General features: G+C 49.3%; 2 protein-coding genes across 2 annotated transcripts; one reads left to right on the forward strand and one right to left on the reverse strand.

The window, feature by feature from the left end:
• The first annotated feature begins 1343 nt into the window (after positions 1 to 1343).
• SLC22A17 (solute carrier family 22 member 17) lies at positions 1344 to 13668 on the forward strand. Its single transcript, XM_056863272.1, has 9 exons — positions 1344 to 1685; positions 3088 to 3191; positions 4235 to 4389; positions 5979 to 6144; positions 8601 to 8734; positions 10109 to 10214; positions 11253 to 11476; positions 12286 to 12397; positions 13353 to 13668. Exons 1-9 carry the CDS (start codon positions 1344 to 1346, stop codon positions 13666 to 13668), a joined length of 1659 nt encoding a protein of 552 aa, XP_056719250.1.
• A 5967-nt stretch (positions 13669 to 19635) lies between these two features.
• Positions 19636 to 27252, reverse strand: PABPN1 (poly(A) binding protein nuclear 1). Its single transcript, XM_056863276.1, has 7 exons — positions 26803 to 27252; positions 25856 to 25970; positions 23548 to 23615; positions 23354 to 23460; positions 21247 to 21334; positions 20853 to 21007; positions 19636 to 19807 (listed from the first exon to the last, which is right to left on the reverse strand). Exons 1-7 carry the CDS (start codon positions 27250 to 27252, stop codon positions 19768 to 19770), a joined length of 1023 nt encoding a protein of 340 aa, XP_056719254.1. The 3' UTR covers positions 19636 to 19767.
• Between the last annotated feature and the right edge of the window lie 430 nt (positions 27253 to 27682).

Below are 27682 nucleotides of genomic sequence, written 5' to 3' on the forward strand. Positions count from 1 at the left end.
CCGCTTGCAGCTCCAGCTGGCCGGCCTCGCCTCGCCTCGCCTCCCCCCATGGGGGGCCCGCAGCCCGCTGCCCCCGCGCCCGGCGGAGCCTGGTGAGACCCCGATTAGGGACCCCCCCCCCTCGCCCCGGCCTTCCTTCCTCCCCCCCCCATGGCTGCCCCCCCGCCCAGCTTCGGGGCATCCCTCCCTGCCGCGTCCTCCGCCCCGGCGCGGGGACCCCGGCGCGCCCCCCAGCTCTCCGCCCCGCCAGTCCACACCCCCCTCGCCCTCCTTTTGTTCCTTCCTGGCTTCCCCCCCGGGTCCCTCCCCCGGGTCCCTCCCCCATGCACAAGCCGGCTCCTCTTGCATGCCCCCTTTCGCCGCCCCGGCCCACCCCCGCCGGCGCAACGCCTCTCCTCCCATTGCCCCCTTAGCCCGTCGCTGTCCCGGAGTCATAGTCTCGGAAGGGACCGCCGGGGTCATCTAGTCCAACCCCCTGCGCGGTGCAGGACAGTCACAACTGCCTCCCCTCCCCACGTCCCCAGCGACCCCTACTCCATGCCCAGAAGATGGCCAAGGTGCCCGCCCTCTCGTCATCTGCCTAAGGTCTCAGAATCAGCATTGCTGACAGATGGCCATCTAGCAGCTGTTCTTGGCCTGCCCCTCCTTCCCTCTTCCCCTGGTCCTTTCCACCCCCTCCTCCTTATTCCTTACCTCTTCCCTGTTTGCCCCCCCTCCACGCATCCCTCCCCGTTTGCCCCCCAAAAAAACTTTCACACACCCTTAGTTAATTAATTGTGTGTGCACTCTCCAGACTCTGCCCATGGAGTCCTTTTCACCCCCCCTTCCTTATTCCTTCCTTGCTGGCCCCTGTCCATGCATCCCTCCCAGTTCCCCCCCCCAAATAACTTTCTTTTCTCACCCCTTACTTAATGAATTGCGTCTCCTCTCTGCAAACCCTGCCTATGGGGTCCTTTTTGCCCCCCCTCCTTATTCCTTCCTTGTTCGCCCCCCCCTCCATGCATCCCTCCCCTTTTGCCCCCCCCAAATAACTTTCTTTTCACGCACCCTTAGTTAATTATAGAATCATAGAGTTGGAAGGGACTACCAGGGCCATCTAGTCCAACCCCCTGCACAAGGCAGGAAATTCACAACTACCTCCCCCCCCCCCCACAACCCCAATTAATTGTGCCTCCTCTCTGCAGACCCTGCCCATGGAGTCCTTTTCGGGGGCCCTCCTTCTTATGCCTTCCTTGTTCGCCCCCCTCCACGCATCCCTCCCCTTTCTCCCCCCAAAAAACTTTCTTTTCACACCCCCTTAGTTAATCAATTGCGTCTCTCCTCTCTGCAGACCCTACCTGCCCATGGAGACCGGCCCGCCGACGCCAGACCCCGGGGTCCTGTGCAGGGACTTCTCTTCTCTGGCCCCGGAATCGGGGCCGCCTTCCTTCGAATGGCTGCTGGGGCGGCTGGGGGCAGGCGGGCGGCGCCAGCGCCTCCTTCTGGCCCTAAGCTGCCTGCCCTGCCTCCTCTTGGGCCTGGGGCTGGGGTCGGAGGCGTTGTTCACTTTGACGCCCCCCCTCTGCTGTCGAGAGCCCAACGGCACCCGGCTCCCCGTGAATGACACCGACCCCTGCCAGGACCCGCGGTGCCAAGGCTGGGACTACGGGGGTCTCCCGGCCCTCACCAGCAACCCCGTGACCGAGGTGAGCATCTTTCCTCTGCTCCTATGAACACATGAAGCTGCCTTCTACTGAACCAGACCCTTAAGGGTCCATCAAAGTCAGTATTGTCCACTCAGACTGGCAGCGGCTCTCCAGGGTCTCAGGCAGAGGTCTTTCACATCACCTAGTTGCCTTTAACTGAAGATGCCAGGGATTGAACCTGGGACCTTCTGCACACCAAGCAGATGCTCTACCACTGAGTTATGGCCGTTCCCCTTTCCGATCTTTGCTGTATTCCATCAAGGACATTCCTGAACTCTGTAACTCTTACAAACTTCTACCCTTAACATTCCTTCACTCCTACATGCAAAGATCCATTGGATTCTAGGCCCAGACATCTTTTCCCTGCCAAGTCCTGGACCAAATGACATAATCTCAGAGGCGGCGGTGCCTCTGCGCATGCACAGAGTGCCATTTCTGGAACGGGTGTGTATTCTTCACTGGCAAATTTGAACCCTTCCACCTTCCCTCCTATTTGACATTATCGCTATTGCTATAACCACTCTACACTTTTGCCCTGGGCTTAACTGAATTTGCGACCCAGAACCTGATGTCAGAGCTTTGAAACCCGTGAATAGCAGTGGTGGGAAGAGTGTCTCTGAGAACATACAGAGTGCTTTCTCCCATCCACCCATAATTCAGTAACTGACATCTAGGAGTGTTCGGGGGTTACCCTGTCTTCCCATCTCCAATTTAACAATTAGCGCTGACCTTCCAGCTCCTGGTGCCACAAAGGTTCCAGTTACATTAGAACATAAGAAAGGCCATGTTGGATCAGACCCAGGCCCATCAGGTCCAGCAATCTGTTCACACAGTGGCCAACCAGGTGCCTCTAGGAAGCCCACAAGCAAGACGACTGCAGCAGCACCATCCTGCCTGGGTTCCACAGCACCTCATATAGTAGGCATGTTCCTCTGATCCTGGAGAGGATAGGTCTGCATCATGACTAGTAGCCATTTTGACTAGTAGCCACGAATAGCCCTCTCCTCAACTAACATGTCCACTCCCCTCTTAAACCCTTCCAAGTTGGCAGCCATCGCCACATCCTGGGGCAGGGAGTTCCACAGTTTAACTATGCGCTGTGTGAAGAACGGCTCTTCTGCACTCCACCCAAAATACCGAGTTAATGGTAAGAGTGTTGGACTAGGATCTGAGACCCAGGTTTGAATCTCCACTCTGCCATGGAGGCTCGCTGGGTGACCTGGGGCCAGACACTTCCTCTCAGCCCAGCCTACCTCACAGGGTTGTTCTGAGGCTAAAACGGAGGAGATAAGAAGGATGTGAGCTGCCTTGGGACCCCAACGGGGAGAGAGGTGGGATACAATTGAAGTAAAAATTAAATTAAACTAAATTCTACTACCCACAGTTCTCTCTGTCTCCTCAGTGGTCCCTGGTTTGTACCCGAGGCTGGGCCGTCCCTTTGGAACAACTGTGTTTTCTGCTGGGCTTTGCTGCGGGGGCCCTCGTTCTAGGCCACCTGGCCGACAGGTGAGTTGGAGGGTTGGGCAGTTGCCGCGGCGGCCATCTTTTGGCACAGAGGAGATGTCAAAACGCCGGGGAACAGAAGCACAAACTTCGTTTTAACTTCCCTGGAGATCGATTGTGTAATAATTCACTGCAATATGAATTGTTCTCCATATTTTTTAAAATGGCATGAGGCAACCTTAGGCTGTTCACCCTTGGATGTTACATTTTGCTTCCAAGTGACAGAGGGGGTTACCGCACTTGTATTCCCAGCGATGTATTAAGAGTTTGAAAACGTTATAAAAAATACTGTTCGCACTTTGTTTGGCCCCTTTAGCTGTGAAGACGTCTTCCAACCATTTATAAGCCGTGGTATCCAAAAACTCTTTTAAAGCGATGTTTTTTATAACATTTTCAAACTCTTAATACATCGCTGGGAATACAAAGTGCGGTAACCCCCTTAATTTTCTCTTCATGACCTTTGCTGATAATCTCAAGCCAAGCCTTATTCTTAAAAATGCCACTCAAGAACATATTTTCCCAAGGTTTACATCTTTCTGCAGATGTTTGCTTTTTGAATTTTGAATGTCTCCAGATTTTAATTTGAATGTGACTCCTTAAAAAAGGAGGGGGAAAAGAGTTAAGTCCTTAATCTTGTTGATGTCAGTGAACCTGGTTGGCCACTGGGCGAAGCAGGATGCTGGACTAGATGGGCCATTGGGCTGATCCAGCAGGGCTCTTATGATGCTCTTGACTCTTCCGGGTGGCTTGCCTCCTCTGTGGGGAACTCTTAAGGCCATTTATTCATGGAAGGTTTTGCATTGGATTTGTCACTCTATAGATGCACATTTTCCCCATCTGAATTCTCAAAACTCTGCATGGCGGCTTATTGTTGAGTTTTGAGAATATGGATGGGGGAAAAGTGCATCTAAAGAGTGGCAAATCCAATGCAAACCCTTCCATGAATAAATGGCCTAAATGAATACAAACCTGGGCCAGCTCTGGCTCCGAAGGGCTGTGAAGGAAGGCCGGAAGGGGATATGGAATAATCTCTCTTCTTTTTCCAGCGTGGGACGGCGTGGGACTCTTCTCCTGGCCCTGGCTCTGGGCTGCCCGGCAGGGATCCTGGCTGCCTTTGCCGCCTCTCCCTCGGTCTTCATGCTGGGCCGTTGCCTCTGGGGGGCATTGCTGGGGGGCATGCAGCTTTCCCTCTACCTTATCCGTGAGTAACCCGATCTTGTGTTTGGATTGAACCGTGGGTGCACACCAGCCGTTCTGACGATGGCCCTAAACATGGTTGACTTGCGAGTAACGATTGTCCCTCCTCCCTGGTTGTGTTGCTTTTGTATGTTTTTATTGTTAAATATTTAATATATTTCAAATGCATGTTTAAAGCCTTCTTGTTTGCTGCCTTGGTGACCCTATTTGAGTGGAAAGGCAGCACATAAATGTTTTGAATAAAAAATAAATAAATAGTTGCAATCAGTGGGACAACGTTCGAGTCAGACTCGATTAGGGCAAGGCTGAAAAACTGTAATTTTTTGTTTGTTTTTCTTTACTTCATTTATACCCCACCTTTCTCCCCACTAGGGACCCAAAGCAGCTTACGTTGTTTTCCTGTCCTCCGTTTTATCCTCACAACAATCCTGTGAGGTAGCTTAGGCTGAGAGTGTGTGACTGGACCAAGGTTACTTAGCGAGCCTCCATGACCGAGGGGGATTCGAACCTGGGTCCCTTGCAGATTAATTAGGCAGATTTTGAGCAGAAAAAGACCCTGGGACTCGGGTACCTTGAAGGCCCTGGGTAAATTCAGGCCATAATGTACCAGCATCCTCTTCCTCCTTTCAGATCTGGTGAAACGTAACAGGTTGTCGGGTATCAACATACCTTGCAATGCCAAGATAATTTTTCTCAGCAGCTTCCCTGAAGGCATGCAGGAAAACAAAACAAAACATTTACTTTAAAATCTTTTGCACAGCCCTGGAAGCCGCAAGCATTGCCTCAGTTAGACACATGGTCTCGCAAAATACTGTGTAATATTTTAATGGACAAAATTTCTTTGCATAAGAAAATATGAGAAGGGAAAAGTGGAGTTCAGGAGAAATTCATTGAAAATCGGTATCCCTTTATTTTGGATTGGAATACAAACAAACCTAAGGAGCAGGTATAAAAGACCCTTTTGAAATATATTTGATTAAGGGATTTCTAGGTATAGCAGTATAACTGATATGACTATGGACTGATTTTGAGTAAATAGGTGCTGTTATCATTTTCATTTAAATCATTTTTATGCCGCCTTTCCACTTAATCGGGGTCCAAAGGTGGTGACCATAAAAAACATTAGAATATTTAAACAATTAAAATACAGTTACAAATTTGTAAAATAATTCAATTAAAAGCACATAAGCAAACAACGTCAGGAGGCGGGCCGGTAACCATTATCAGGGGTATGCCAGACAAAACAAAAAAGCCTTCACCTGCTGGCGAAAGACCCCAGTAGAGGGAGACAGACGAATCTCCCCGGGGTGGGGGGATTTCCAGAGTTTTGGTGCCACAACCAAGAAGGCCCTTTCTTGGGTGGCCACCTGAGTAGCTTCAGATGGTGGGGACAACCAAAGCAAGGCCTCCAAAAATGACCAGAGCGTATTGGTAGGTTCATATGGGACCATATTTCTTGTTTGTAAATATAAAAAAATTTGAGGGGATAAAAAAAGAAAAGGAATTTAGATCCCTTCCTGTGGCGGTAGCAGTTCAGGATGTATTTCCTTTCTCATTCTGATAATCTGCTCCTGTACGGCTTCCCCCTTTTAGGTCTGGAACTCTGCTGCCCTCCACAGCGGTTGCCGGTAGCCATGGCCGGGGACTTGCTCTTGGTCGGCGGCCACTTCTTACTCCTCGGGCTGGCTTTGGCTTGTGGGAGCTGGCGGATCCTGCAAGGGGTGATGTCGGCGGGACTGGGCCTCTGCCTGCTGTACGGGTAAGGCGAGGCGCCGTTCCCACAACCGTGGCTTAGCGGCAGAGCGTCTGCTTGGCTTGCAGAAGGTCCCAGGTTCGATCCCTAGGGTCGCCACCGGCGGGAGGTTTTCAGGGCGAGGTCTGGGGAGGGACTTCAATGCCATAGAGTCCAATTGCCAAAGCGGCCATTTTTTCCAGGTGAACTGATCTCTGTTGGCTGGATTTCAGTTGTAATAGCAGGAGATCTCCAGCTAGTATCTGGAGGTTGGCAACCCTGTTGATCCCTGGCTTCTCCAGTTGAAAGGACCGGGCAGTAGGGGATGTGAAAGACCCCTGCCTGAGACCCTGGAGAGCTTCTGCCAGTCTGAGTAGACAATACTGACTTTGATGGACCAAGGGTCTGATTCAGTAGAAGGCAGCCTCATGGGGATAGGCTATGGCTCAATGGTAGAGCATCTGCTTGGCTCGCAGAAGGTCCCAGGTTCAGTCCCCGGCATCTCCAGTTAAAGGGACTAGCCAAGTAGGTGATGTGAAAGACCCTTTTCTGCCGGAGACCCTGGAGAGCCGCTGCCGGTCTGAGTAGACAATACTGACTTGGATGGACCAAGAGTCTGAGTCAGTAGAAGGCAGCTTCATGTGTGTTCAGAGCCCTTCCCTCGCCAAGCTTTTCCTTCTCCAACATTTCATAAATGCCATCCACCACGCAAAAAGCACTCCCTGTGAACCTTAAGTTCCATAAGTAGTGGGCATGTTGGGCCCAGGATCCTAAGGACCTCAGGGGAAAGGCAGACATGTTATGTAGTTATTAAAAATATTTATTCAACACCTTTCTCCTTTGACAAACACAAAGCCATTTTCTGTATAAATGAAACAACGATTATAAAAATGGTAAAAGACCGCAATTTAAAATCTCCAGTTAGGACTGCCAATAAATAAAAAACAGTCAAATGCAGTCCTACATAAAACAGACTTCTTTTTTAAAAAATATTTTTTATTATTTTCATAACATAACTCAACAAAAAACAAATCAAACAATTACAATAATAAAAAGAAAAATAACAAAAAATACAAAAGAGTATCAATTATATAATCTACTTAACATGATCTACATTACAAGATTATAGATTTCAAAATACCCTTTTGACCCTCCACCCACCATAAAAAAGTGACCCATCACCAGACTTCCGGAGAAGTGTCTAAACAGTTTAAAGATTACTCTATTAACAATAAAATATATTTAAAAAGTAAAACTAATTTCTATAATTCACTAACTAAATTAGTAATATCCATTTTTGCCAGTTTATCCCAATATGTGATGGCCTTCATCCGTGTTTTTTTGAATTCTTTCATATCTTTTCCGTGTAGGAATTCTGTTAATTTGGCCATCCTCATATACACCCACAGTTTCTCTCAATAAAACAGACTTCAACTGCCTCCTGAACATCGAAAGTGAGGGGGCCAGGCGCACCCCCCCCCCGGGGACATTGTTCCATAATCGTGGAACATATAAATATCTTAAATGTAGGTATTAATTAAAACATTTGTACCCTGCCTTTCCTTGTGGTTCAAGGCGGCTTACAATAATAGTTCGTTGAAAATGTTGACTTCCAATAGTTAACAGTAGTTTTAAAAAATAGGTTAGTCAGGATCACTGAACACAGATATGTTTGGCCTTCACTCCTCAGGGTTCCCGAGTATAACACTGCTGTGTAAAATTGAGGATTGCCTCAGAACACAAGAGCAACCCTGCTGAATTGCGCCCACTGCCCATCTAGTTGAGAATCCTGTTTCCCTCAGTAGCTAGAAGAAGAAGAAGAGTTGGTTTTTATATGCCGACTTTCTCTACCACTTAAGGGAGACTCAAACCGGCTGACAATCACCTTCCCTTCCCCTCCCCACAACAGACACCCCGTGAGGGAGGTGGGGCTGAGAGAGCTCTTAATAGAACTGTGACTAGCCCAAGGTCAGCCAGCTGGCTTCGTGTGTAGGAGTGGGGAAACCAACCCGGTTCTCCAGATTAGCGTCCGCCGCTCTTGTGGAAGAGTGGGGAATCGAACCTGGTTCTCCAGATCAGAATCCACCGCTCTTAACCACTCCGCCACACTGACTCTCCAGATACCTACTGGAATGGCCCAGAGACCAAGGACTGAACACACATAACACATGAAAACGTGAAGCTGCCTTATACTGAATCAGACCCTGGGTCCATCAAAGTCAGGATTGCCTACTCAGACTGGCAGCAGCTCTCCAGGGTCTCAGGCGGAGGTCTTTCATATCCTACTTGCCAAGTCCCTTTAACTGGAGATGCCGGGGATTGAACCTGGGAGCTTCTGCATGCCAAGCAAAGGCTCTACCACTGAGCCACAGCCCCTCCCTCTACTTGCTGTCCCTCCTGCCGGTGGTCTTAAAAATTAAACTACCTCATGGAGTGTATGTTGCACCATCCAACAACCTCTGTCCTTTTCCATTTGGCTTTAGCTGCCCTGGAGTGTATCCCGAATCACCCCGATGGCTCTTGGCCACTCGCCGGACAGCTCAAGCCCGGGAGATTTTGGTCACCTTGGCCCAGGACAGCGGCACCCAGGAATCTGAGACCCAGGAGGCGCTGGAAGGTGAGTCTTCCATCATGCTGAGGGTGTCTTTTGTCTGCAGCAGGGGTCCCCAATGGGGTGGCCAAGGGCTCCCACCAACACCTTTCCTGGTGCCCACCAAGTGTTTTTAGAAAGTGGGTGGAACTTTTATCTAGCCGGGCTGCGCAAATTCAGGCTCTGGCTAGTACAGTGGCGAACTTGGGAGAAGCTATTAGCTCAGGACTAAAAACGGTCGAAACGGAAGTGGAAGAATTGCATCTAGGCCAAGAAAAGACTCTAAGAGCAGACTTTAAGACCTTCAAAACAGGTCCAAGAATTTCATGCTGATATAAAAGCAAGAATTAACGGCAACACAGAGAAGATTCAAGAACTGAAACTACAGCATCAAAAAGTGGAAGATAAGGTTTGGAAACATGACGTTTGGAAAGACAGTGCTGAGAGAAGATTGCAACTAGTCGAAATAGAAAACAGAAGCTAATCTACGCGTGAGAGGCTTGCCGGAGAAATTCGAAAGGGAGGACTTTGAAGGATGCTTCAAAGACTTTATCCAAGATTCTATGCCAAACTTGGAAGAATCCTTGGAAATAACTAAGATTTATAGAGTAAACTCATATTTTGCAAAAAAAGAATAAGGTTTTTCAAAAGTTTCTTGAGCAGCATCTGCCAGCGCGGCACAAAGATCTTCACTGCGTTGACTGAAGGTAAGCTGGGTGTGTGCGCAAGAAAATAAACAATATGTTCCTTCTAAAAGGCATCCTGTTAAACAGCGCTTCTGCCAGAAATGTCAAAAAGTTAGCATTAGAGTTATGCATGATCTCTCATACTGACATGTGGTTGGCTCCGTCTCCTGTGGCAGCTATTTTGCACTTGTCGCCACCACCCTTGATCAGAATTCCAAAGGTGCCCTCAGGCTCAAAATATTTGGGGGTCTCTGGTCTACCGTGGTTGACCAGGAGCCTTGGCAGAGTCAAACAACCTCTGGTTGAAAAGTAAAGCTGATGTGGCTGCCATTTTTTTTTTAATCGCTTATACCGTGTCAAAAATTTGGCACTTGGGAAATCCCTTTGTCTTCTCCTGCTCTCTCAATTTTCTTCTGTTTCATCATTGCTGATCCTTAATTTGCCTCCAAACCAAAAGGGTTGAGCCGAAAAACGTTAAAACGTTAACCTTTGGTCCCACTTTGATCATTGTATGGTTATACATCAAGTGTGTATGTGTTTTATGTAATTATTTATTGTGAATTACTAGCCTGCTATATAGGCCCTGTATTTTGAAATTTACTGTGCACCATATTAAAATTTATATATTTGAAATTTTAATGTTTTTCAGCTCAACCCTTTCGGTTTGGATTCAAGATTCTGGTTGAGTTTAATTTTTCTTAATTTGCCTCTCCAGAACTCGACAATGCCTGCCACCTCCCTGCGGTGGCTCAGATCTCACTCCGTGCCCTGCTGGGCTGCAGAAACATCTGGAAAAATATTCTCATTCTTGGCTTCACCACGTAAGTGTCCACCCTTACTTATCTCCTGCCCTCCCACGAATGGAAGACCCCAGGCGATCAGCACTGCCTTGAAGCCTCCTATATTTTATTAATTTATTTTGTATTTTATTTGTTTTTATTTTATGTATTTGTTTTTATTTTATGTATTTTATTTGTTTATTCAAATCCATTTCTCTTTCCTCCCTCCTTTCCTAAATTCAAGGCAGTTAACAAATGTTGGTTTTTTAAAAAATCAGTAAGAGAGCCAGTATGGTACAGTGGATTGTGTAGCAGATTAAGACCTTGGGTGACCCGTGTTCGAATCTCCTCTTCTACCAGGGAAGCTTGCTGGATAACTTTGGGCCCTTCACACACTGTCAGACTGGCCTACCTCACAGGGTGGTGGTTGTGAGAAAATGGAGGGGGTGGGGTAGGATGATATTCTAAACTTGAATTTTGAAAATTGAAGAATTTTATAATAGAGCGGTTCCTCAGTGCAACAGGCTTCCTTGGGAGGTGGTAAGTGCTCTTTCCCTGGAGGTTTTTAAGCAGAGGCTAGATGGCCATCTGTCAGCGATGCTGATTCTATGACCTTAGGCAGATCATGAGAGGGAGGGCATCTTGGCCATCTTCTGGGCATAGAGTAGGGGTCACTGGGTGTGTGGGGGGAGGTAGTTGTGAAATTCCTGCCTTGTGCAGGGGGTTAGACTAGATGACCCTGGTGATCCCTTCCAACTCTGATTCTATGAATCCCAATTGGGGAGAAAAGTGGGGTATAAACAAATAAATACAATACAGATGCAGTCATATCAGTCCGGCATCCTAGCAACAGCATTTCCAGCTGAAAAAGTCGAGAGGGTGGCAGGGGTGTGAAAAAAGAAGGGTGCCTTCTCTTGAAACTGAGCATTCTTTTGTTGCTTCTCACTTTGGGAATCCTGGTTCATACATCAGTTCAGGGCCCCCAGATCCCAAATACAGAAGGTCTTGCCTCGTTGGAGAACGTGGTCTAGCGAAAAACATATGCTGCAAGACCCCTGACGTAATGTGGTGTCCTCGCAGGTTTATAGCTCACGCCATCCGCCACTGCTACCAAATGGCCTGGGGCTCCTCGCAGGGCCCGCGCGCCGAGTTCTACCTCTCCTACCTGCTGTCAGCCGGCAGTGCGGGGCTGGCCTGCCTCTTCCTGTGCCTGAGCGTCGACCGGTACGGCCGCCGTGGGATACTGCTGCTCACCACCACGCTGACGGGCATCGCTTCCCTCATCTTGCTGGGCCTGGAAGAGTGTAAGAGCAGCGTGCCATGGAACATGCATTTATTTATTATTTATTAAGGGCATAAGAAAAGCCCTGCTGGATCAGACCAAGGCCCATCAAGCCCAGCAGTCTGTCCACACAGTGGCCAACCAGGGGCCTCTAGGAAGCCCACCAGCAAGACAACTGCAGCAGCACCATCCTGTCTGTGTTCCTCCGCACCTAACATAATAGGCATGCTCATCTGACCCTGGAGATAGTAGGTCTGCATCATGACTAGTATCCATTTTTGCTAGTAGCCATGAATACCCCTGTCTCCTCCATAAACGTGTCCACTCCGCTTTTAAAGCCTTCCAAGTTGGCAGCCATCACCACATCCTGAGGCAGGGAGTTCCACAATTTAACTATGTGTTGTGTGAAGAAATACTTCCTTTTATCAGTTTTTAATCTATCTATATATATATATGCACGCTCCTCTGATCCTGGAGAGAACAGGTAAACCTTTATAAACATTGAAAACCTTTATATCCCACTTTTCCTCTTGCTTCAAGGCGGTTTACAATACTAGTTGAAACACCCCCAGCTAAAAAGCAAAACTAAAATAGCAAACCCCAAACCTCTCCCCCCTCCATCCCTTAAAAGACCCCTGCCAATTCAGCCCCCCTCACCAGCCCTGGCAAACAAGCTCCTCCTGAAGATCTCCAAAGAAGAGGCCGCCCTCCCCTCTTCTGGGAGCCCGAGTCACGATGGGAAAGGCCTGGGCTCTGGTCGATGCCAAACAGGGCACCCTAAGTCCCACGTGAAGGCACATTCCCCTGAACACCCGTTCTTCTGCGTTTCAGATCTCAACCACGCTGCAGTGGTCACGTTCTCCATCCTTGGCCTCTTCTCCTCCCATGCTGCTGGATCCCTCAGCATCTTCTTTGCCTCGGAAGTCATCCCCACCATTATCCGGTGAGATGGGGAAAGGGAGGGTGGGGGGTATACTCCCTCACACCTAGATAAAAAAGGCAAAGACAGTGCGGTGTAGTGGTTAAGAACGGTGGAGTCTGATCTGGAGAACCGGGTTTGATTCCCCACTCCTCCACATGAGCAGCGGACGCTGATCTGGTGAACCGGGTTGTTTTCCCCACTCCTACACATGAAGCCAGCTGGGTGACCTTGGGCTAGTCACAGCTCTCTCAGCCCCACCTACCTCACAGAGTGTCTGTTGTGGGGAAGGGAGGGGAAGGGAAGGCGATTGTAAGCTGGTTTGAGTCTCCCTTAAGTGGTAGAGAAATTTGGCATATAAAAACCAACTCTTCTTTAAAGTTGTCTATCCCTTGTTCTCCCTCACCTTCCCATTCAGTCCCTTTTTGTGACATCTGGCAGAAGCTCAGCTTCTGGTAGTGCCTTTCCATTATTTTTTCAAGGTTTTAGTCTTCGTGTCACAAAAGGTCACGGCCTTTCACTGCTTTTATTGTCACTTCCACGTTGGCCGCAAAGTCCTTGGCGGTTATTTCCTGGCATCCCGTGGTGGGGTTGGGAACAGAATACGGCATCATGAGAACCTTGGTGTGCATTTAGAAAAAGAGTTGGTTTTTATACGCCGACTTTCTCTACCACTTAAGGCAGAATCAAACCGGCTTACAATCACCACCTCCCCTTCCCCTCCCCACAACAGACACCCTGTGAGGTAGGTGAGGCTGAGAGAGTGTGATTAGCCCAAGATCACCCAGCTGGCTTCGTGTGTAGGAGTGGGGAAACAAATCCAGTTCACCAGATCAGCCTCCTCCGCTCATGTGGAGGAGTGGGGAATCAAACTCGGTTCTCCATATCAGTCCACCGCTCCAAACCACCGCTCTTAACCACTACACCACACTGGCTGTCATTTCAGAATTGTGCCACGAATACTGTTCTTTCTCTGCAGAGGGAAGGGCCTCGGCGTCATCCTCTCGTTGGCGTCCCTGGGCGGCCTGAGCGCCCCTTTGCTCTGGTTGCGAGAACAGCATGGCTCCTTCCTTCAGCACATCATATTGGCATCCTTCAACATCTTAGCCCTCCTTTGCTTAATGCTGCTACCCGAGAGCAAGCGCAAGGCCTTGCCCGAGAGCTTACGGGACGGAGAACTTTACCGGAGACCCTCGCTGCTCCGCCGGGCCGGGGGAGCAGAAAGCCGGGCGGCTGAGGAGGCGACTCGCCGCGACGACGTGCCGCTCCTCTCCACGCCAAACCCTGCTAGTTGATGTACCCGACCATGCCTTCCGCCTGCCAGGGCCAACATCAACCTGCCCATCCTGACCCGGGCTTCCAGCCTAGCGTGAAAGGCCTTAGCCAGGCCTGGCCCCAAGCTGGTTAGGGGCTGGCAAAGGAGGCTAAAGGAAGGGCCGCTGAAGCGAGCCCCGCTTCCATTTTCTGTCTCTGGTGTTGGGTGAGGGGTGGCTCTCTGCCAGTCTCTTCCTCGGGGGTATTTCCCACTCGCACGAGCCATTTTCATATCCCACCAGACGCAGAAAAAGAAAACGTACAAAGGGGCTTTTCCTGCCATGCTCAGTTCTGGTGCCAGGGATTTAATGGCACAGCTTTACGTTTGCCACAGAGGGCTAGGCCTGAATCTATGGTACAGTTCTAGCTCATGTGGGTTGGGGGTGGACAGGAAGACAGCCCCCCCCCATTCCCCTTTTCTGTGTGGCGTTTTTTTCATTCCACAGCCAGGATCGTTTCTCCTGGTTCCTCCCACCCTACTTACGAACCGAGTCCCGACTTTCTATTTTAACAGCTCTTGGAGAGGCAGAAATTGAGTCCTTGGTACACTTGTCTGCATTTCTGCCTGCCCTCTCTGGGGTCATCAGGACAGAATATGTAGCCCACCCAATTTATTTTTCTAAAGCTGCTTGACTGCTAGTCCCACTCACCAACCCATCTTGGGCTATGAGGCTTTTTTAGGTATAAAGGACCATTTAGCCGCTCACCTGGTACTAGCTTGTTCTCCCAGTAGACATGTAATTTTCGTAGCGATAGCCTAATCCCTGAACCTGAGGGTGGATAACCATTAACCTGGACCAAGTTGCGTTTGTTCCCATTTTACAGAGCAGGAAACAGGCTCAGAGCAAGAGGCAGCTTTCTGTTAGCCCGTTCATCCCAGGGTCAAGCTACCAACCTATGCACCGTGTTACATTTATGAAGGATCACTTTTATAGCAATTCTCGGCGTGCAAAGGGCTCCTCACATGTTTGTGCTCCTTCTGCAGAGGGCCTCTGAGACAAAGGATTTCTGAACTGGGCTAAAATAGAGCTCAGGAAGAGGACTCTAGACTGCCTCAGAGTACTTTCATCTCCAAAACATCTCTCTGTGATCCACAGAAAATTTGTATCTCTTTGCTAGTTATTTGACACACACCCCAAAGACTTTGACATCAATCCCATGATTTTGTTGTTCCACCCAGCCACTAGCCAAAATCAGTTATTTCCTCTTTCAGCTGTGCTGCAGGCAGAAATTACACGAGTATTTCCTCAGCCCCAGAAAAGCTGTTCCTGTTGAATTTCTGCCTTCATGTAGGCCCTGGGGAGAGCAGCAGCCCTCTTCAAGACACTGGGCGGGGGGGAGAAGGGAGCTTCCCCACATTTTAACAGGCATAGTGTATTAAGAGCATGTTAAGTGCCACATAGGTGGCACCCTAAGAGAATGTCGTTACTGGTGGCATGGTTACAGGCCAGTCCTACCCCGTTAAATCATTCATTCCTCTGCAACCTTATCAGGAACCTCTGCGCTTTTTACGTCACCAAATAGAGAAAGCTGCTCCCCCAAAAAAACAGGAGGAAGGGGGAATGAAGAGGAAAGTGGCAACTGCTCTGCACCCCAAGACACTTCAAAATGTAACCCCTGCCTCCCCTCCCCACCCCAGAAATCTAGACTTTTGGCTGCTTTTGACTTTAAAGGGAAACATACTACAGACTGTTACATCCTACATATAGATTAAAACGAAATCTTCTCAAGAACTTTGGTTTTCCCCTTGAATGTTTATCAGAAAGCATCTCGGCCCTCCCCCACCAGGCCAGGATGCGATTTTGTCTGGGGTGGAGGCCGCTGCTGAGTGTCCGCCCACAAGGGAGACAGACAACAGTATATCATGCCTTCCCAGGCTGTGAGAGACCACTTTATGGCTGTAGATTCACTACAAAAATGTTGAAGGTAAGCAGTGTCAAATTGCAGGTTTAAGAAAACGAAGGTTCCTGATAGCACAGAAAAGCTTGCAAACATCTAGAGAGGCTGGGGGAGAAGCCAGAGAAGGGTTGTAACATGTTTCCCTTGGAGGGGATGGTGTTAGCCAAAACCAACTCCTTTCCCTGTGACTTCTTTGTTTAAGAGAAGGATTAACCTTGTAACACCCCAGCTGTGTTTTGACTTCAGTGGCTCAGCCATGCCCAAACTCTGCATTTCTAAGCCTGGCTGTGCAACCAGGCATGGGTAACTGGGTTCTTGTAGCACGTTCCCAGGATTTTAGATTTAAAAACCTGCTGTGTCGTTTTCATAAGAACAAAGAAGGAGTATTGCTCGGGTGGGGGTTTGTTCTGATCAGCTGCAATTGGTAGCTATCTAATAACTCGGCTGCGTTCAGCAATTTGACACCAACAGAGACCGAAACTATCCTCGGATCTGTTCGGGGCTGTGCTGCTGCTATCCAACCTATCGATTAAATCTAAGATAGCAGTTTCCTGCTGGAGACAAGTTCGCTCGCATGTTTTTGCAGGCTGCCCCCATGCGAAACTGGGAAGGGCAGCCATGAAGGAGCTGGAAAAGATTCTTAAGTGTAAGGGTGTGTCACTGGCAACCAAGATAAAGTTAATTCATGCCATCGTATTCCCTATTTACTATGTATGGGTGTGAAAGCTGGACGTTGAAGAAAGGTGATAGGAAGAAAGTAGATTGCTTTGAAATGTGTTGGAGGAGAATGTTATGGATACCCTGGGCCCCCCCAAAAAATCAGTGAGCTATAGACCAAATCAAGCCTGAACTAACCCTAGAAGCTAAAATGACTAAACTGAGGCTATCATACTTTAGCCACATCATGAGAAGAGTCACTGGAAAAGACAATCCTGCTAGGAAAAGTTCGAGGCAGCAGGAAGAGGAAGACACAAGAGATGGATTGACTCCATAAAGGAAGCCATGGCCCTGGTTGCAAGATCTGAGCAAGGTTGTTCAGGATAGGATGTTTTGGAGGACAATTGATTCAAAAGGCCATGAGTCGGAAGTGGCTTGACAGCATTTAACACACACCCTGTGCGAGAATTTTATCCATTTATTATTTGGCTTGGCGCCTAACCTATTTGCACTACTTGAACTGCAGATGGGCCTGGTTGACAGACGGCATAGCTTGATGTTTAAAGTTTGAGCCTGCCGTTTTGACTAATGGGTATTGGATCCCGCACTGGACACAAGGCCAAAGTGGGCAGCTGGGCCCATAGGGGTCGGTGCTGGCGAAGATGTCTCCTCTACCCTTGTTTAGAAGCCGAGCCTTCTCATATAAACTCCAATCTCCCTATTCTCATGAAGCTCCTCGGGTATCACTCAACCATACTTGGTGGAAAGCACTGTCAAGTCACAGCTGACTTAAGGGAACCCCACAGGGTTTTCAAGATGTTCAGAGTGGTTTGCGATTGCCTGTCTCTGTGTCACACCCCTGGTATTCCTTGGAAGTCTCCCATCCAAATACTAAAGAGGGCCAACCCTGCTTAGCTGACGAGATTGGGCTAGGCTGGGCTATCCAGGTCAGACAACTGTACCTGTATCACTGGATTGTGGCAATGGTAAGAACAAGAACGATGCATACTACCCTGAGGTCCAGGATAAATGGACAGTAAACAATGTGAAGGCCTTGTTCCTTATGCTAGAATAAGTTAACCTTTAAGATGTAACTGAACTCATCCATTTTTGTTAACAGTATGTTATCCCCCAGGATTCTCTCTTGACCACTAGACTTTGAAACTACTCAGAAAACACTCGAGGTCCATCAGATCTTGTGATGTACCTAAGCTTTTGTCTCCCAGAACCCCACACCACCTTCATGGAATGGGAAGATGCCCACCTGGTGAACCCACATCATAATCCTCATCTTCCTTGGAAGATAGCCCACATGGTTTTTTCCCCAAAACCAAATGTATAACCCCACAGATGAAAGATTCACAGGAAGTCATGTTCTTTGTAGTTGTAGGAAGATGCCAACACCGGAGGGGGGGAATAAAGTCTAAACGATGCTTATGTGGAAGCACCCAGTTGCTGCTAAGGTTCCCTCAAAAGATGCTCAATACTTCCTGGGGTGGGGGGGACGGGACTAAATCAAAGCAGATCAGAAAAGCCCACAGACAGCCCAGCATGAAGTGTTAATCTTTTGGGTTTGTGTTTTTAACAATCCCTAAGCACCACCCCATGGTGCAGTGTTAAACTGCAGTACTGAAGTCAAAAAGCTCTGCTCACGACCTGAGTTCGATCCTGATGGAAGTCGGTTTCAGGTAGCCAGCTCAAGGTTGACTCAGCCTTCCATCCTTCTGAGGTCGGTGAAATGAGTACCCAGCTTGCTGGGGGTAAAGTGTAGATGACTGGAGAAGGCACTGGCAAACCACCCCACAAAGTCTGCCTTGGAAATGTCGGGATGTGACGTCACCCCATGGGTCAGGAATGACCTGGTGCTTGCACAGGGGACCTTTACCTTTAAGCACCAACAGAAGGGCCCCGTGGCGCAGAGTGGTAAGCTGCAGTACTGCAGTCCAAGCTCTGCTCACGCCTGAGTTTGATCCCAATGGAAGTTGGCTTCAGGTAGCCGGCTCAAGGTTGACTCAGCCTTCAACCCTTCCGAGGTCGGGAAAATGAGTACCCAGCTTGCTTGGGTGTAAAGGGAAGATGACTGGGGAAGGCACTGGCAAACCACCCCGTAAAACAAAGTTTACCTAGTAAACGTGATGTGACGTCACCCCATGGGTCAGGAATGACCTGGTGCTTGCACAGGGGACCTTTACCTTTTAAGCACCAACAGCTGCCTCGATAAGCCAAACAGCCCCTTCAGCGGTCATAGTTCTGCGTCGCCACAGCTCCTGAAAAGTGCTATGGCATGTGTTCTTTGACTCGTGAAAAGAGAGCCCACCGATCCCAGCAATAAAACCACGTGCACTTTTCTTTCTTCCAAAAACATCTTTATTTTTTTTCACCCTCATAACAGTTTATCTATTTCTCCCTCATTACTCCCCCCCACCCCCAACCTGAACGCTCTCTCTCATTTTTCAAAGTCACTCTCTCCTAAAAGAAATCTGGCTCTTGGGTCCTTCCCCGCACCCCCCCAACCCCCCCCCCCCCAAGGGAGTCTTCTCCCTGCCCCTGGTCTCTAGAGCTTCAGGTTTCGGTGGTATTTCTTCAGGCTAAAAAATAAAGGAACCTGTAAAGATAAAGACACTCAAACAAGGCATATAACATACCCCAGGGGAGGGTGGAAGGAAACACGACAGGGAAGCAGCAAGGGGGGGAGACCGGCGGTGGTGGTAGAGAAAATAAGTGAAAGGAAGGAGGGACAGAAGATCCTGCAGTTCAGTGGAATTACCTTTTTTGTGCAGGAAACACCCCTCGTTTTAGAATAAAGGGTTAGGGTGTGAAACCAGAGCTCAATGGTACAGACAAGGGGCTACATAGGGAAGGAGGTAACAATGGACGCCGTGTTTCTCACACACACCCGAGAATGACAGGCTGAGTTTGCCGCGCCGAGACCGGCAACTAAAGCGTTAATGGTGGTGAACTCTCGCAGGGGGGGTGAGGGGCAGCCACATTACGGTGGGAGGCACCCCCCCCACCCTCACAACTGGCATAAAAACAACCAGGAGCTGGGAAACACAAACACACACACACACACACAAGAAACCAGTACAGGGGGGCGGGGCGGGGACAAAAGTAAAATACAGAACCACAACAGCTCCAACAAAAAGAGATTGTGTTTTTTTGGGGGGGGGATGGGCAGCCCTCCTCATTAACTGCCCCCCCCCGAAATGCCAGGCCACAACAGAAAGGAAAAGTGGTTCCCTTAACGTTTGACAATCACTGCAGGCGGAAAAGGAGGAGGCGGAGGGACGGCGGGGCCTGGCAGCGTGGTCCACCAGGACTAGTAGGCGAAAGCCAATTAACAGGATGCCCTCTCCCCCCCTTAGGTCTCCCCGCCCCGGGAAAGCGGCCCCCTTTCGCTGCACAGCATTTGCACTTTCTCCTCCCCCCCACAGTATTTTTTTTCCATCATGGTAACAATCTTCATTTTTTTTTCTTTTTTTTTTCCTCCTTCCTAAAACAACCATTTTTTTTGTTTTTTGTTTTTAGTAAGGGGAATACCATGAGGTCGATCTGGCCCGGCCCCTGTGAAGAGAAGAAGAAAAGGTGTTAATGGAAAGCCATCGAAGGAGCCAGCGAATAAAAGTCATCCCCTAAGCAGGAAAAGAGCCTCTTAAGAGCAGCAGGACGGAGCACAACAAATTTGGGGTATGGGCATGCCTACCGATATCCCTCCGCCACTATGTCTGTACACACACACCCACACACCTTTTTATAGCTGAAACAAAACTGGGCATAAAATTAAATTTAAAAACCTGGTGGTGTTTTGAAGTGGAATTTCAACATTTTGTGGATGTCCAGAGTTTCAAACCTTATCTTTCAAATCTGATTTCAAGGAGGCCTTTAAGAAGGCTTTGGGGTGGAGTTCTGGCGATAAAAGATCAAATTGATCAAACTGAACAGTTTGCAACCTTTTGCCTCAAGATTCTAAAACCGAGAGCAACTCGGAATATCATATAAACAGAAATGAGTGTATCGGTGGGACAGTCCCACCCACCCCCAATATCATTGCAGCTCTTAACAAATGGTACTGTATTGCCAGAATAACTGGAAACAGCCCTGCGGCCCAGCCTACTTCCTTCTCTTCCGAGTCAAACAGAACAAGAAGAGTTGAATTTTATATGCCAATTTCCTCTACCTGTTAAGGAGAATCAAACCGGCTTACAACTGCCTTCCCCTCCCCACAACAGACACCTTGTGAGGTAGGTGGGGCTGAGAAAGTTCTGAGAGAAATGTGACTGGCCCAAGGTCTCCCAGCTGGCTTCACATGGAGGAGTGGGGAAACCAACCTGGTGCTCCAGATTAAGAGTCCATCGGCTCAGGGGGAGGAGCGGGGAATTGAACCCAGTTCACCAGATTAGATTCCATTGCTCTTAACCACTACATCATGGGGTTTTCTTGCTGGAGAACCCATGAGGCCTGGCTCCCAGAACCCCCTGCTTGACCCCCAAAGTCACCCCTCACTCCATGCCACAGGTCCCTCCTAGGTTCCCTCCCCCGGCCTGAGCCCCACCCACTCTGGGCCCGACCCGCTGCCACCCTCCACCCCACTGCCTTGGCTCTGACAGACCTGTACGCGCGCCCTCGGGGCGGCCTGCTGCTGAAGCCACTGTAGAAGCGGGCCCGGGAGCTACTGTAGCCGGATCCCCTCCCTCGGTACCGGGTCCGGGGGAAGCCCCGGTCTGTGGTGCTGATTCCGGGGCGGTTGGTCCGTTTGGGTATCACCTGCAAAAACAACAACAGGAGCTAAAGTCACATTACGCACTCAAAGCTTTTGAGAATAGCAGTCGAGAATTCCCCCAGGAAACCATGAAATTTACAAGGGGCTGCCCCTGAAAACCACTAAGAAATTGAACAGTTTGCAAGAGATGGGAGAGACTCCCAGCACTAACTCCTCAACCATAAAACCCCTCTCAGGGTCTGGATAAGGGGCTAAGAGCTGGGAGGGGGGCCAGCCTACGTACCTTGATCTGTCTTCCCCGGAAGAGGGACTCATCTAGCGCCAAAGAAGTCCGCACTGACTCCTTGTCCGAAAACTCAATGTAAGCAAACCTGATTGGGACAGAACAGTAATGACATAGCTATCAACATGGAAAAAATGGGAATGTTACTTTGATTATGTTAAATGGAAAGGTAGATAACAATATTCTATAAGCATAGTTGACATAGAGATAACATATATAGTGAATAGTTAAAAACTGTTATAGTATATGAACATGCTAAGCAAATTATAAGATGGACACGATGTAAGGTAGAATAGTTTAAAACTGTTATAGTATATGAACAAGTTAAGCAACCTATAAGATGTATATGATGTAAAGTGAAATTAACTCCCCGAAGGAGTAAAACCAGTGTGAATATAATTGAATGTATTTTTCTTTGTTTTGGAAAATAAAAAATATTTATAAAAAACATGGAAAAAATGCAGTGTTAACCCCTCCCCACCCTGGGGCCATGAATGTCTTGGAAGAAAATAAAATACTGTGGGGCAGTGATGTCATCCCCCCCACACACACATAACTTCTTTCAATTCTTCCAGTGGAGATCTAGGAGAGCACCTAAAGAAATCCTGTGAAATATTCTCATGGCATAAGTGAAATGCCTTGGAAACACCTTTTAGGTGAACTTGCTTCCTTTTTTGTCAGTTGAAACAACAAAAATCATAGGTTCGTAAGAAGAAAAGTTGGTTTTTATATGCCGACTTTCTCTACCACTTAAGGGAGACTCAAACCGGCTTACAATCACCTTTCCCTCCCCACAACAGACACCCAGTGAGGTAAGCAGGGCTGAGAGAGCTCTAACAGAGCTGTGACTAGCCCTAGGTCACCCAGCTGGCTTCTTGTGTAGGAGTGGGGAAACAAATCCAGTTCACCAGATTAGTCTCTGCCGCTCATGTGGGGGAATCAAACCCAATTCTCCAGGTCAGAATCCACTGCTCCAAACCATTGCTCTTAACCACTACACCACACTGGCTCTCCACATCGCTATGCATATTTCAGCATGCGGAAGGGGAAGGTTGGATTTGTGCAAATGAAACATTCTGCCTCATGTCAAAGTTGTTTTCAAGGTCTGGACATTTTAGTAAAAATATTTGGTTTAACATCTATCAAATTTTGTTCTTGTAGGAACAGTCGTACCACAAGAGACACTGGAAATATACTCTATGCAATATCAACGTTTTTTGTTCATTTAACACGGGGTTAGACACTTTTTATTCAGTTAAAATATGTAGCATGGAGATCTTCTACGTGGGACAATCTACAACAATAGATAACTCCACTATGGACATACACAATTGGTAATCCAAAAAGCTGGTAGCTATTTTGCGACTCTCAGTCCAAATACACTGTTGATTACTACTACCTCCAAGCCCACAAAAATTAAAAAATACATGGGGTAAGTCAGCAGAGAACGCAGCAGTCGAAAGCTTGGTTATGCTTGCAATTTTTATTGCAGAAACTGACACCTATACTTTTAAACTCCATAAATATGCCAAATACCTTATTTATCTGAAAGGAAGACTAGTTTTCCCCCCACATATGCCATCAAGAATAAAGGAGGCCATCTTAAAAACACACATTACAGTTCGATCCCAACGGAAGTTGGTTTCAGGTAGCCGGCTCAAGGTTGACTCAGCCTTCCATCCTTCCGAGGTTGGGAAAATGAGTACCCAGCTTGCTTGGGTGTAAAGGGAAGATGACTGGGGAAGGCACTGGCAAACCACCCCGTAAACAAAAGTCTGCCTTGGAAACATCGGGATGTGATGTCACCCCATGGGTCAGGAATGACCCGGTGCTTGCACAGGGGACCTTTACCTTTTTTACAGTTATGTACAGTAATCAAAAAACCTTTTCCATGTCACTTTTTAGGAGGAAACGTCTTACATTCAGAGTCATCCATATTTAGTTTAGTACAATTTTATATGCAGTTAAAATTAACAGATGTCATGTTAAAACCATCACACAAATTTGGGACAGGTATGTCAATATTACATAACCTCCCAAGGGAGGGGGGGCTTCAAAATTCCTGAAAAATTTGCTTCCCTTCTCCTTCCCCTCTTGAGTCACTCACCCTTTGGGGTGACCGGTGTACTTGTCACAGAGGATCGTCACGCGATTGACTGAGCCGCAGCCGTGGAAGTGGGCTTCTAGCTCTTCTGCTGTCGCTCCATAATCCACCTGGAATGAAAGGCAGGCGAGGTGAGGAAAGACATTAAGGCCTCCTTTGCCATCCCAAGCAAGCCCAAAGGCAGAGAGAACACTCACGTTGCCTACGTATATGGACCTGGCGTCCGCTTCCAGCTTTTCTTCTAAAGACATGATGACCGGGCCGGCTGTGGAGAAAAGCAGCTGCATCAGCCACAATAAAAAAGCCCAAGGAAAGAATTCTTCCTGATGTCCAGGAAGAAGCATTCATCTGAGAATCTCCACCCAGAAGAGACCAGCCACGTCCCCATATTATCATGGAGGATTTTTGCCACTGTTAGGATACCTTGGCCATTTATGCACGAGAGGTTTTGCCTTGGATTTGCCACTCTCTGGATGCACATTTTCTCCATCCGAATTCTCAGAACTCTGCATGGGGGTTTATTTTTGTGTTTTGAGAATTTGGATGGGGAAAATGTACGTCTAGAGAGAAGCAAATCCAAGGCAAAACCTCCCATGCATAAATGGCCCTTGATTCAAGTCTAGAGAACTGGCAAGGGTACTATATGGGTTTCTGAAGGTGCTCAGGGAAGAGGGATGTTATCAGCCTGCCCTCCAGCACGGGTGCCAAAAGGATGAGCTCGGTATTTTGCATGTTCATGTCCAGATCCAACACCAACTTGCTCTGCCACTGAGGTCCCTCCCATGGGCTTTCCCACTCCAGAAATTCCAGGGACGGTGGGGGAGACGGAGCATTCCCAACCAAGCGGGACATCCGCTTAATTAAGCTAAGGGCTTTCAAGCTATGTACTGGGAATGGCAGGTGCCCCCCTCATGGCACCTTATCTCACTAAGAAAAGCAGCTGTTGCCATCTAACTTCCATTACTCAACCTCCCCTGCAATTTACAGAGAAGCTTTGGGATGTACAGGTCACAGAGTTGCCCCACTGAAACTATGAGACCGTATTCCCTGCAGGAAATGAATGTGTGCACACATAAATATACTCCTGTAGTATATTGCAGGAGTTGGGAGTGCTTTGGTTGTGGGATCCTGCATGGCGGGGGGAGGGTTGGGGGCACTGGAGATGTGGGGGGTAGTTGTTAATTTCCTGCATTGTGCAGGGGGTTGGACTAGATGACCCTGGTGGTCCCTTCCAACTCTGTGATTCTATAAGTATTCCTCAGTAAACAGGTCTCTTGGAGACAGAAAGTTTAAGAAAACTGATTTAACTGCCATCTGTTATCCTAATTGCCTTAGATGGCTGCCCCATGTTAAGAGTTCTATGCTGAGCCTAAACCTTTTATTATAATTCTGGAATGCTACAGTTTGTTGATCATTTTAATGCTGGTCACTGGTTTCTAAAGTACAGTAGACTAGAGTTGACATTCAGATAAAATGGCAGCAATATTGTCAACTGATGTGACCATGGTCAAAATCAAACTGCTTCTGGCCCCGATGTAACTTTGAGCGTCTCCAAAGAGGAACAGAAACAGTTATCAGTGTGTTATTGCAAGGGTCTCAAAGTACCCCATTTAGGCTTTCTTTTATTTTTATTTTATTTCTTTTATTTCCAATTTCATGTTATAGTTACTGGCTAGCACTGGTGTTAAATGGTAAATGCCAAAGATGCTATTAGGTCCAAACACAACAACTCTAAGCCTGAAACAGAAATAAAGATAACATCCTAACCCCATCATCGTGATTGATTTATGATAATTCCAAAAACAACTATTCTAGCATTCAGCCCATTTAAAGTTAATTGTTTCACAACTGCTGCCTGTAATTAGCATAAAACACACCCGTTAAAAACATCTAGCTTTAACAAAGGAAGTGCTTCTAAAAAGGTTTGACCGGATCAACTGATCAGACTTCTTTCAGACCTATCTAAAGCTCTCCCCCTCCCCCCCCAATATCAGGTAAAGCCTGGGTCAAACTTCTAACTGTCCCCAACAGCTTTCAACACCAATGTGCCATTCCACGCAGGTCCCTCTTCTCCAAAGAAAGGAGCCATATCTCTCCATATACCCTTCCACTGGCTTTGTGCATGCACACTTATCAGGCACTATGAACTCCAAGCATCTAGCACATTATTTCAAAGGTTAAAAGGTTTTAGCACTTCAGAGAAGAACTGCAAACAGCCACGAATCCAGAAACTCACAGAACTGCTAAATCTTTGGTAGCCACTCCCCTGTGGCACAAGGTATGAAAGCTAGCGATCACATAACTACCCCTCCCTAAGGGCACAAGTTTGGATGCTACAATACAGAGTTCAAAGGCCAGAGAACGCAAAATGCCAGAGGATGCCTCCCCCTCCCCACATACACAAAGAGAACTGCATCTTGAACTAAATACCTTGCTACCTACACAGATGGGCAAAACACGAATCTAGAGGAAGAGAATTTGGGAGAGGAAAAAAAGGATGCTCACCATTGCCCGGCGGAGGGCTCATGTTCATTTGCTTCTCCACTTCATTCTGCAGTTCTTTCAGCTTTTCCGCTTCCTCCTCCATCTCTCGCACACGAGCTTTAATGGCTTCCAGCTCCTGACCAAAGTGGAAATATAGAGTGCAGGTTAAAAAAATGCTTTCTCTCTATCTGCTTCAGTATATACAAAGTGCTACAAGTCTCACTGACCCCCACATGTGTCTTTATACACCCTCTGCTCAAGAGTTAGAACGATCTCTCCCCCCACCAACAGATAATGGCCTTGGGGAAGAGCTGTGGCTCAGTGGTAGAGCCTCTGCTTTGCATGCAGAAGGTCCCAGGTTCAATCCCCGGCATCTCCAGCTAAAGGGACTAGGCAAGTAGGTGATGTTAAAGACCCCTGCCTGAGACCATGGACAGCCACGGGAAAGTGCCGCGGCTCAGTGGTAGAGCATCTGCTTGGCATGCAGAAGGTCCCAAGTTCAATTCCCGGCAGCATCTCCAGTTAAAAGGGACCAGGCAAGGAGGTGATGGGAAAGACCTCTCTGCCGGAGAGCCGCTGCCTGTCTCAGTACAGAACAAGGGTCTGATTCAGTAGAAGGCAGCTTCACGGAGATAGGCCATGGCTCAGTGGTTGAGCCTCTGCTTGGCACGCAGAAGGTCCCAGGTTCAGTCCCCGGCATCTCCAGTCAAAGGGACCGGGTGAGTGGGTGATGTGCGAGACCCCTGCCTGAGACCCTGGAGAGGTGCTGCCAGTCTGAGTAGAGAATACTGACTCCGATGGGCCAAGGGCTTGATTCGGTATAAGGCAGCTTCACGTGTGAGACGACCGGCAATACCGGGGAGCCCTCCAGGCCCCACCTGGAGGCTGGCACCCCGACCCCCTACCTCCCCCCGCCCGCAGTCTGGAGCCCTTCCCGTCCGTCCGTCCCCCCGGCCTGGGCTACTCACGGGGTCCTCTATGGCGGAGTCCCCGGGGTCGCTCTCTCCCAGGCCGGCCTCCTCCTCCAGCTCCTCGGGGTGGGGGTGATGGTGGGCGGCCCCGACCCCCGCCCCGGCCTGGCCGGCCCTGGGCGGGTGTGAGGCGGCGGCAGCGGCGGCGGAGGAGGAGAGGGCGCCCCTGGGGCCGCCGCCTGCCCCCCGGCCGCCCCCCCCGCCGCCCCCCGGCCCGCCCGCGGCCTCCAGCAGCTCGCCCTCCTCCTCGTCCTCGTCCTCGTCGCGCAGCCCGCCGCCCTGCTCCCCGCCGGGGCCGCCGCCGCCCAGCCCGTTCCCGTACTGGGAGGCGGGCGGCCCCCCGCCGGCGCCCAGCCCGCCCAGCCCGCCGCCCCCCGGCTCCCCGTCGCCCCCCAAGGCCGCGATCGCCCCTCGCCCGACGCCGCCGGAGCCCCGCAGAGACGCCATCGACCCCGCCGCCGCCGCCGCCGCCTGCCCTGCCGCACTGCCCGCCCGCTCCCGCGCCCCGATTGGCTACCTCCGGGCTGGCGTCCCCATTGGCTCCCTCGGCGTTCCGCGGCGGCTCCGGCGCAGGCCATTGGGCGGCTCTCTTCCGCGCGCCCGCCGAGCGCGAGCCATTGGCCGGGACGGCCCGTCGCTCACAGGCAGCGTCGGCGGCGGTTGGCTGGGGAGGGGACGGCCTGACCAGAGCCGTCGACGGGGCGGTCGCGAGCATCGTGGAGGTTCCGCAGGGAGGGAGGGAGGTCGCAGGCCAGGCAGAGCTCCCGACTGATTGGGCAGGGGTGGAGGGAGGCATTACGGAGCTAAATAGGGGGGCCCGTGATTCAATCAATGGCACTGGAGGAGGTGATTGGCCGCCGCGCTGCAGGGGCGGGAT

The sequence above is a fragment of the Euleptes europaea genome, chromosome 18 (assembly GCF_029931775.1).
Source record: "Euleptes europaea isolate rEulEur1 chromosome 18, rEulEur1.hap1, whole genome shotgun sequence".
In the NCBI taxonomy this organism is placed as follows: Eukaryota; Metazoa; Chordata; class Lepidosauria; order Squamata; family Sphaerodactylidae; genus Euleptes; species Euleptes europaea.

Bases quoted from the DNA above. Each gene is read 5' to 3' on its own strand.
- SLC22A17 (XM_056863272.1), top strand. From the start codon at position 1,344: ATGGAGACCGGCCCGCCGACGCCAGACCCCGGGGTCCTGTGCAGGGAC. The intron at 1,686-3,087 runs GTGAGCATCTTT...CTGTCTCCTCAG, and splicing joins CCAGCAACCCCGTGACCGAG to TGGTCCCTGGTTTGTACCCG. The intron at 8,735-10,108 runs GTGAGTCTTCCA...TTGCCTCTCCAG, and splicing joins GACCCAGGAGGCGCTGGAAG to AACTCGACAATGCCTGCCAC.
- PABPN1 (XM_056863276.1), bottom strand. From the start codon at position 27,252: ATGGCGTCTCTGCGGGGCTCCGGCGGCGTCGGGCGAGGGGCGATCGCG. The intron at 23,461-23,547 runs GTGAGTGTTCTC...CTTTCATTCCAG, and splicing joins GGTCCATATACGTAGGCAAC to GTGGATTATGGAGCGACAGC. The intron at 21,335-23,353 runs GTGAGTGACTCA...TGTCCCAATCAG, and splicing joins TACACCGGTCACCCCAAAGG to GTTTGCTTACATTGAGTTTT.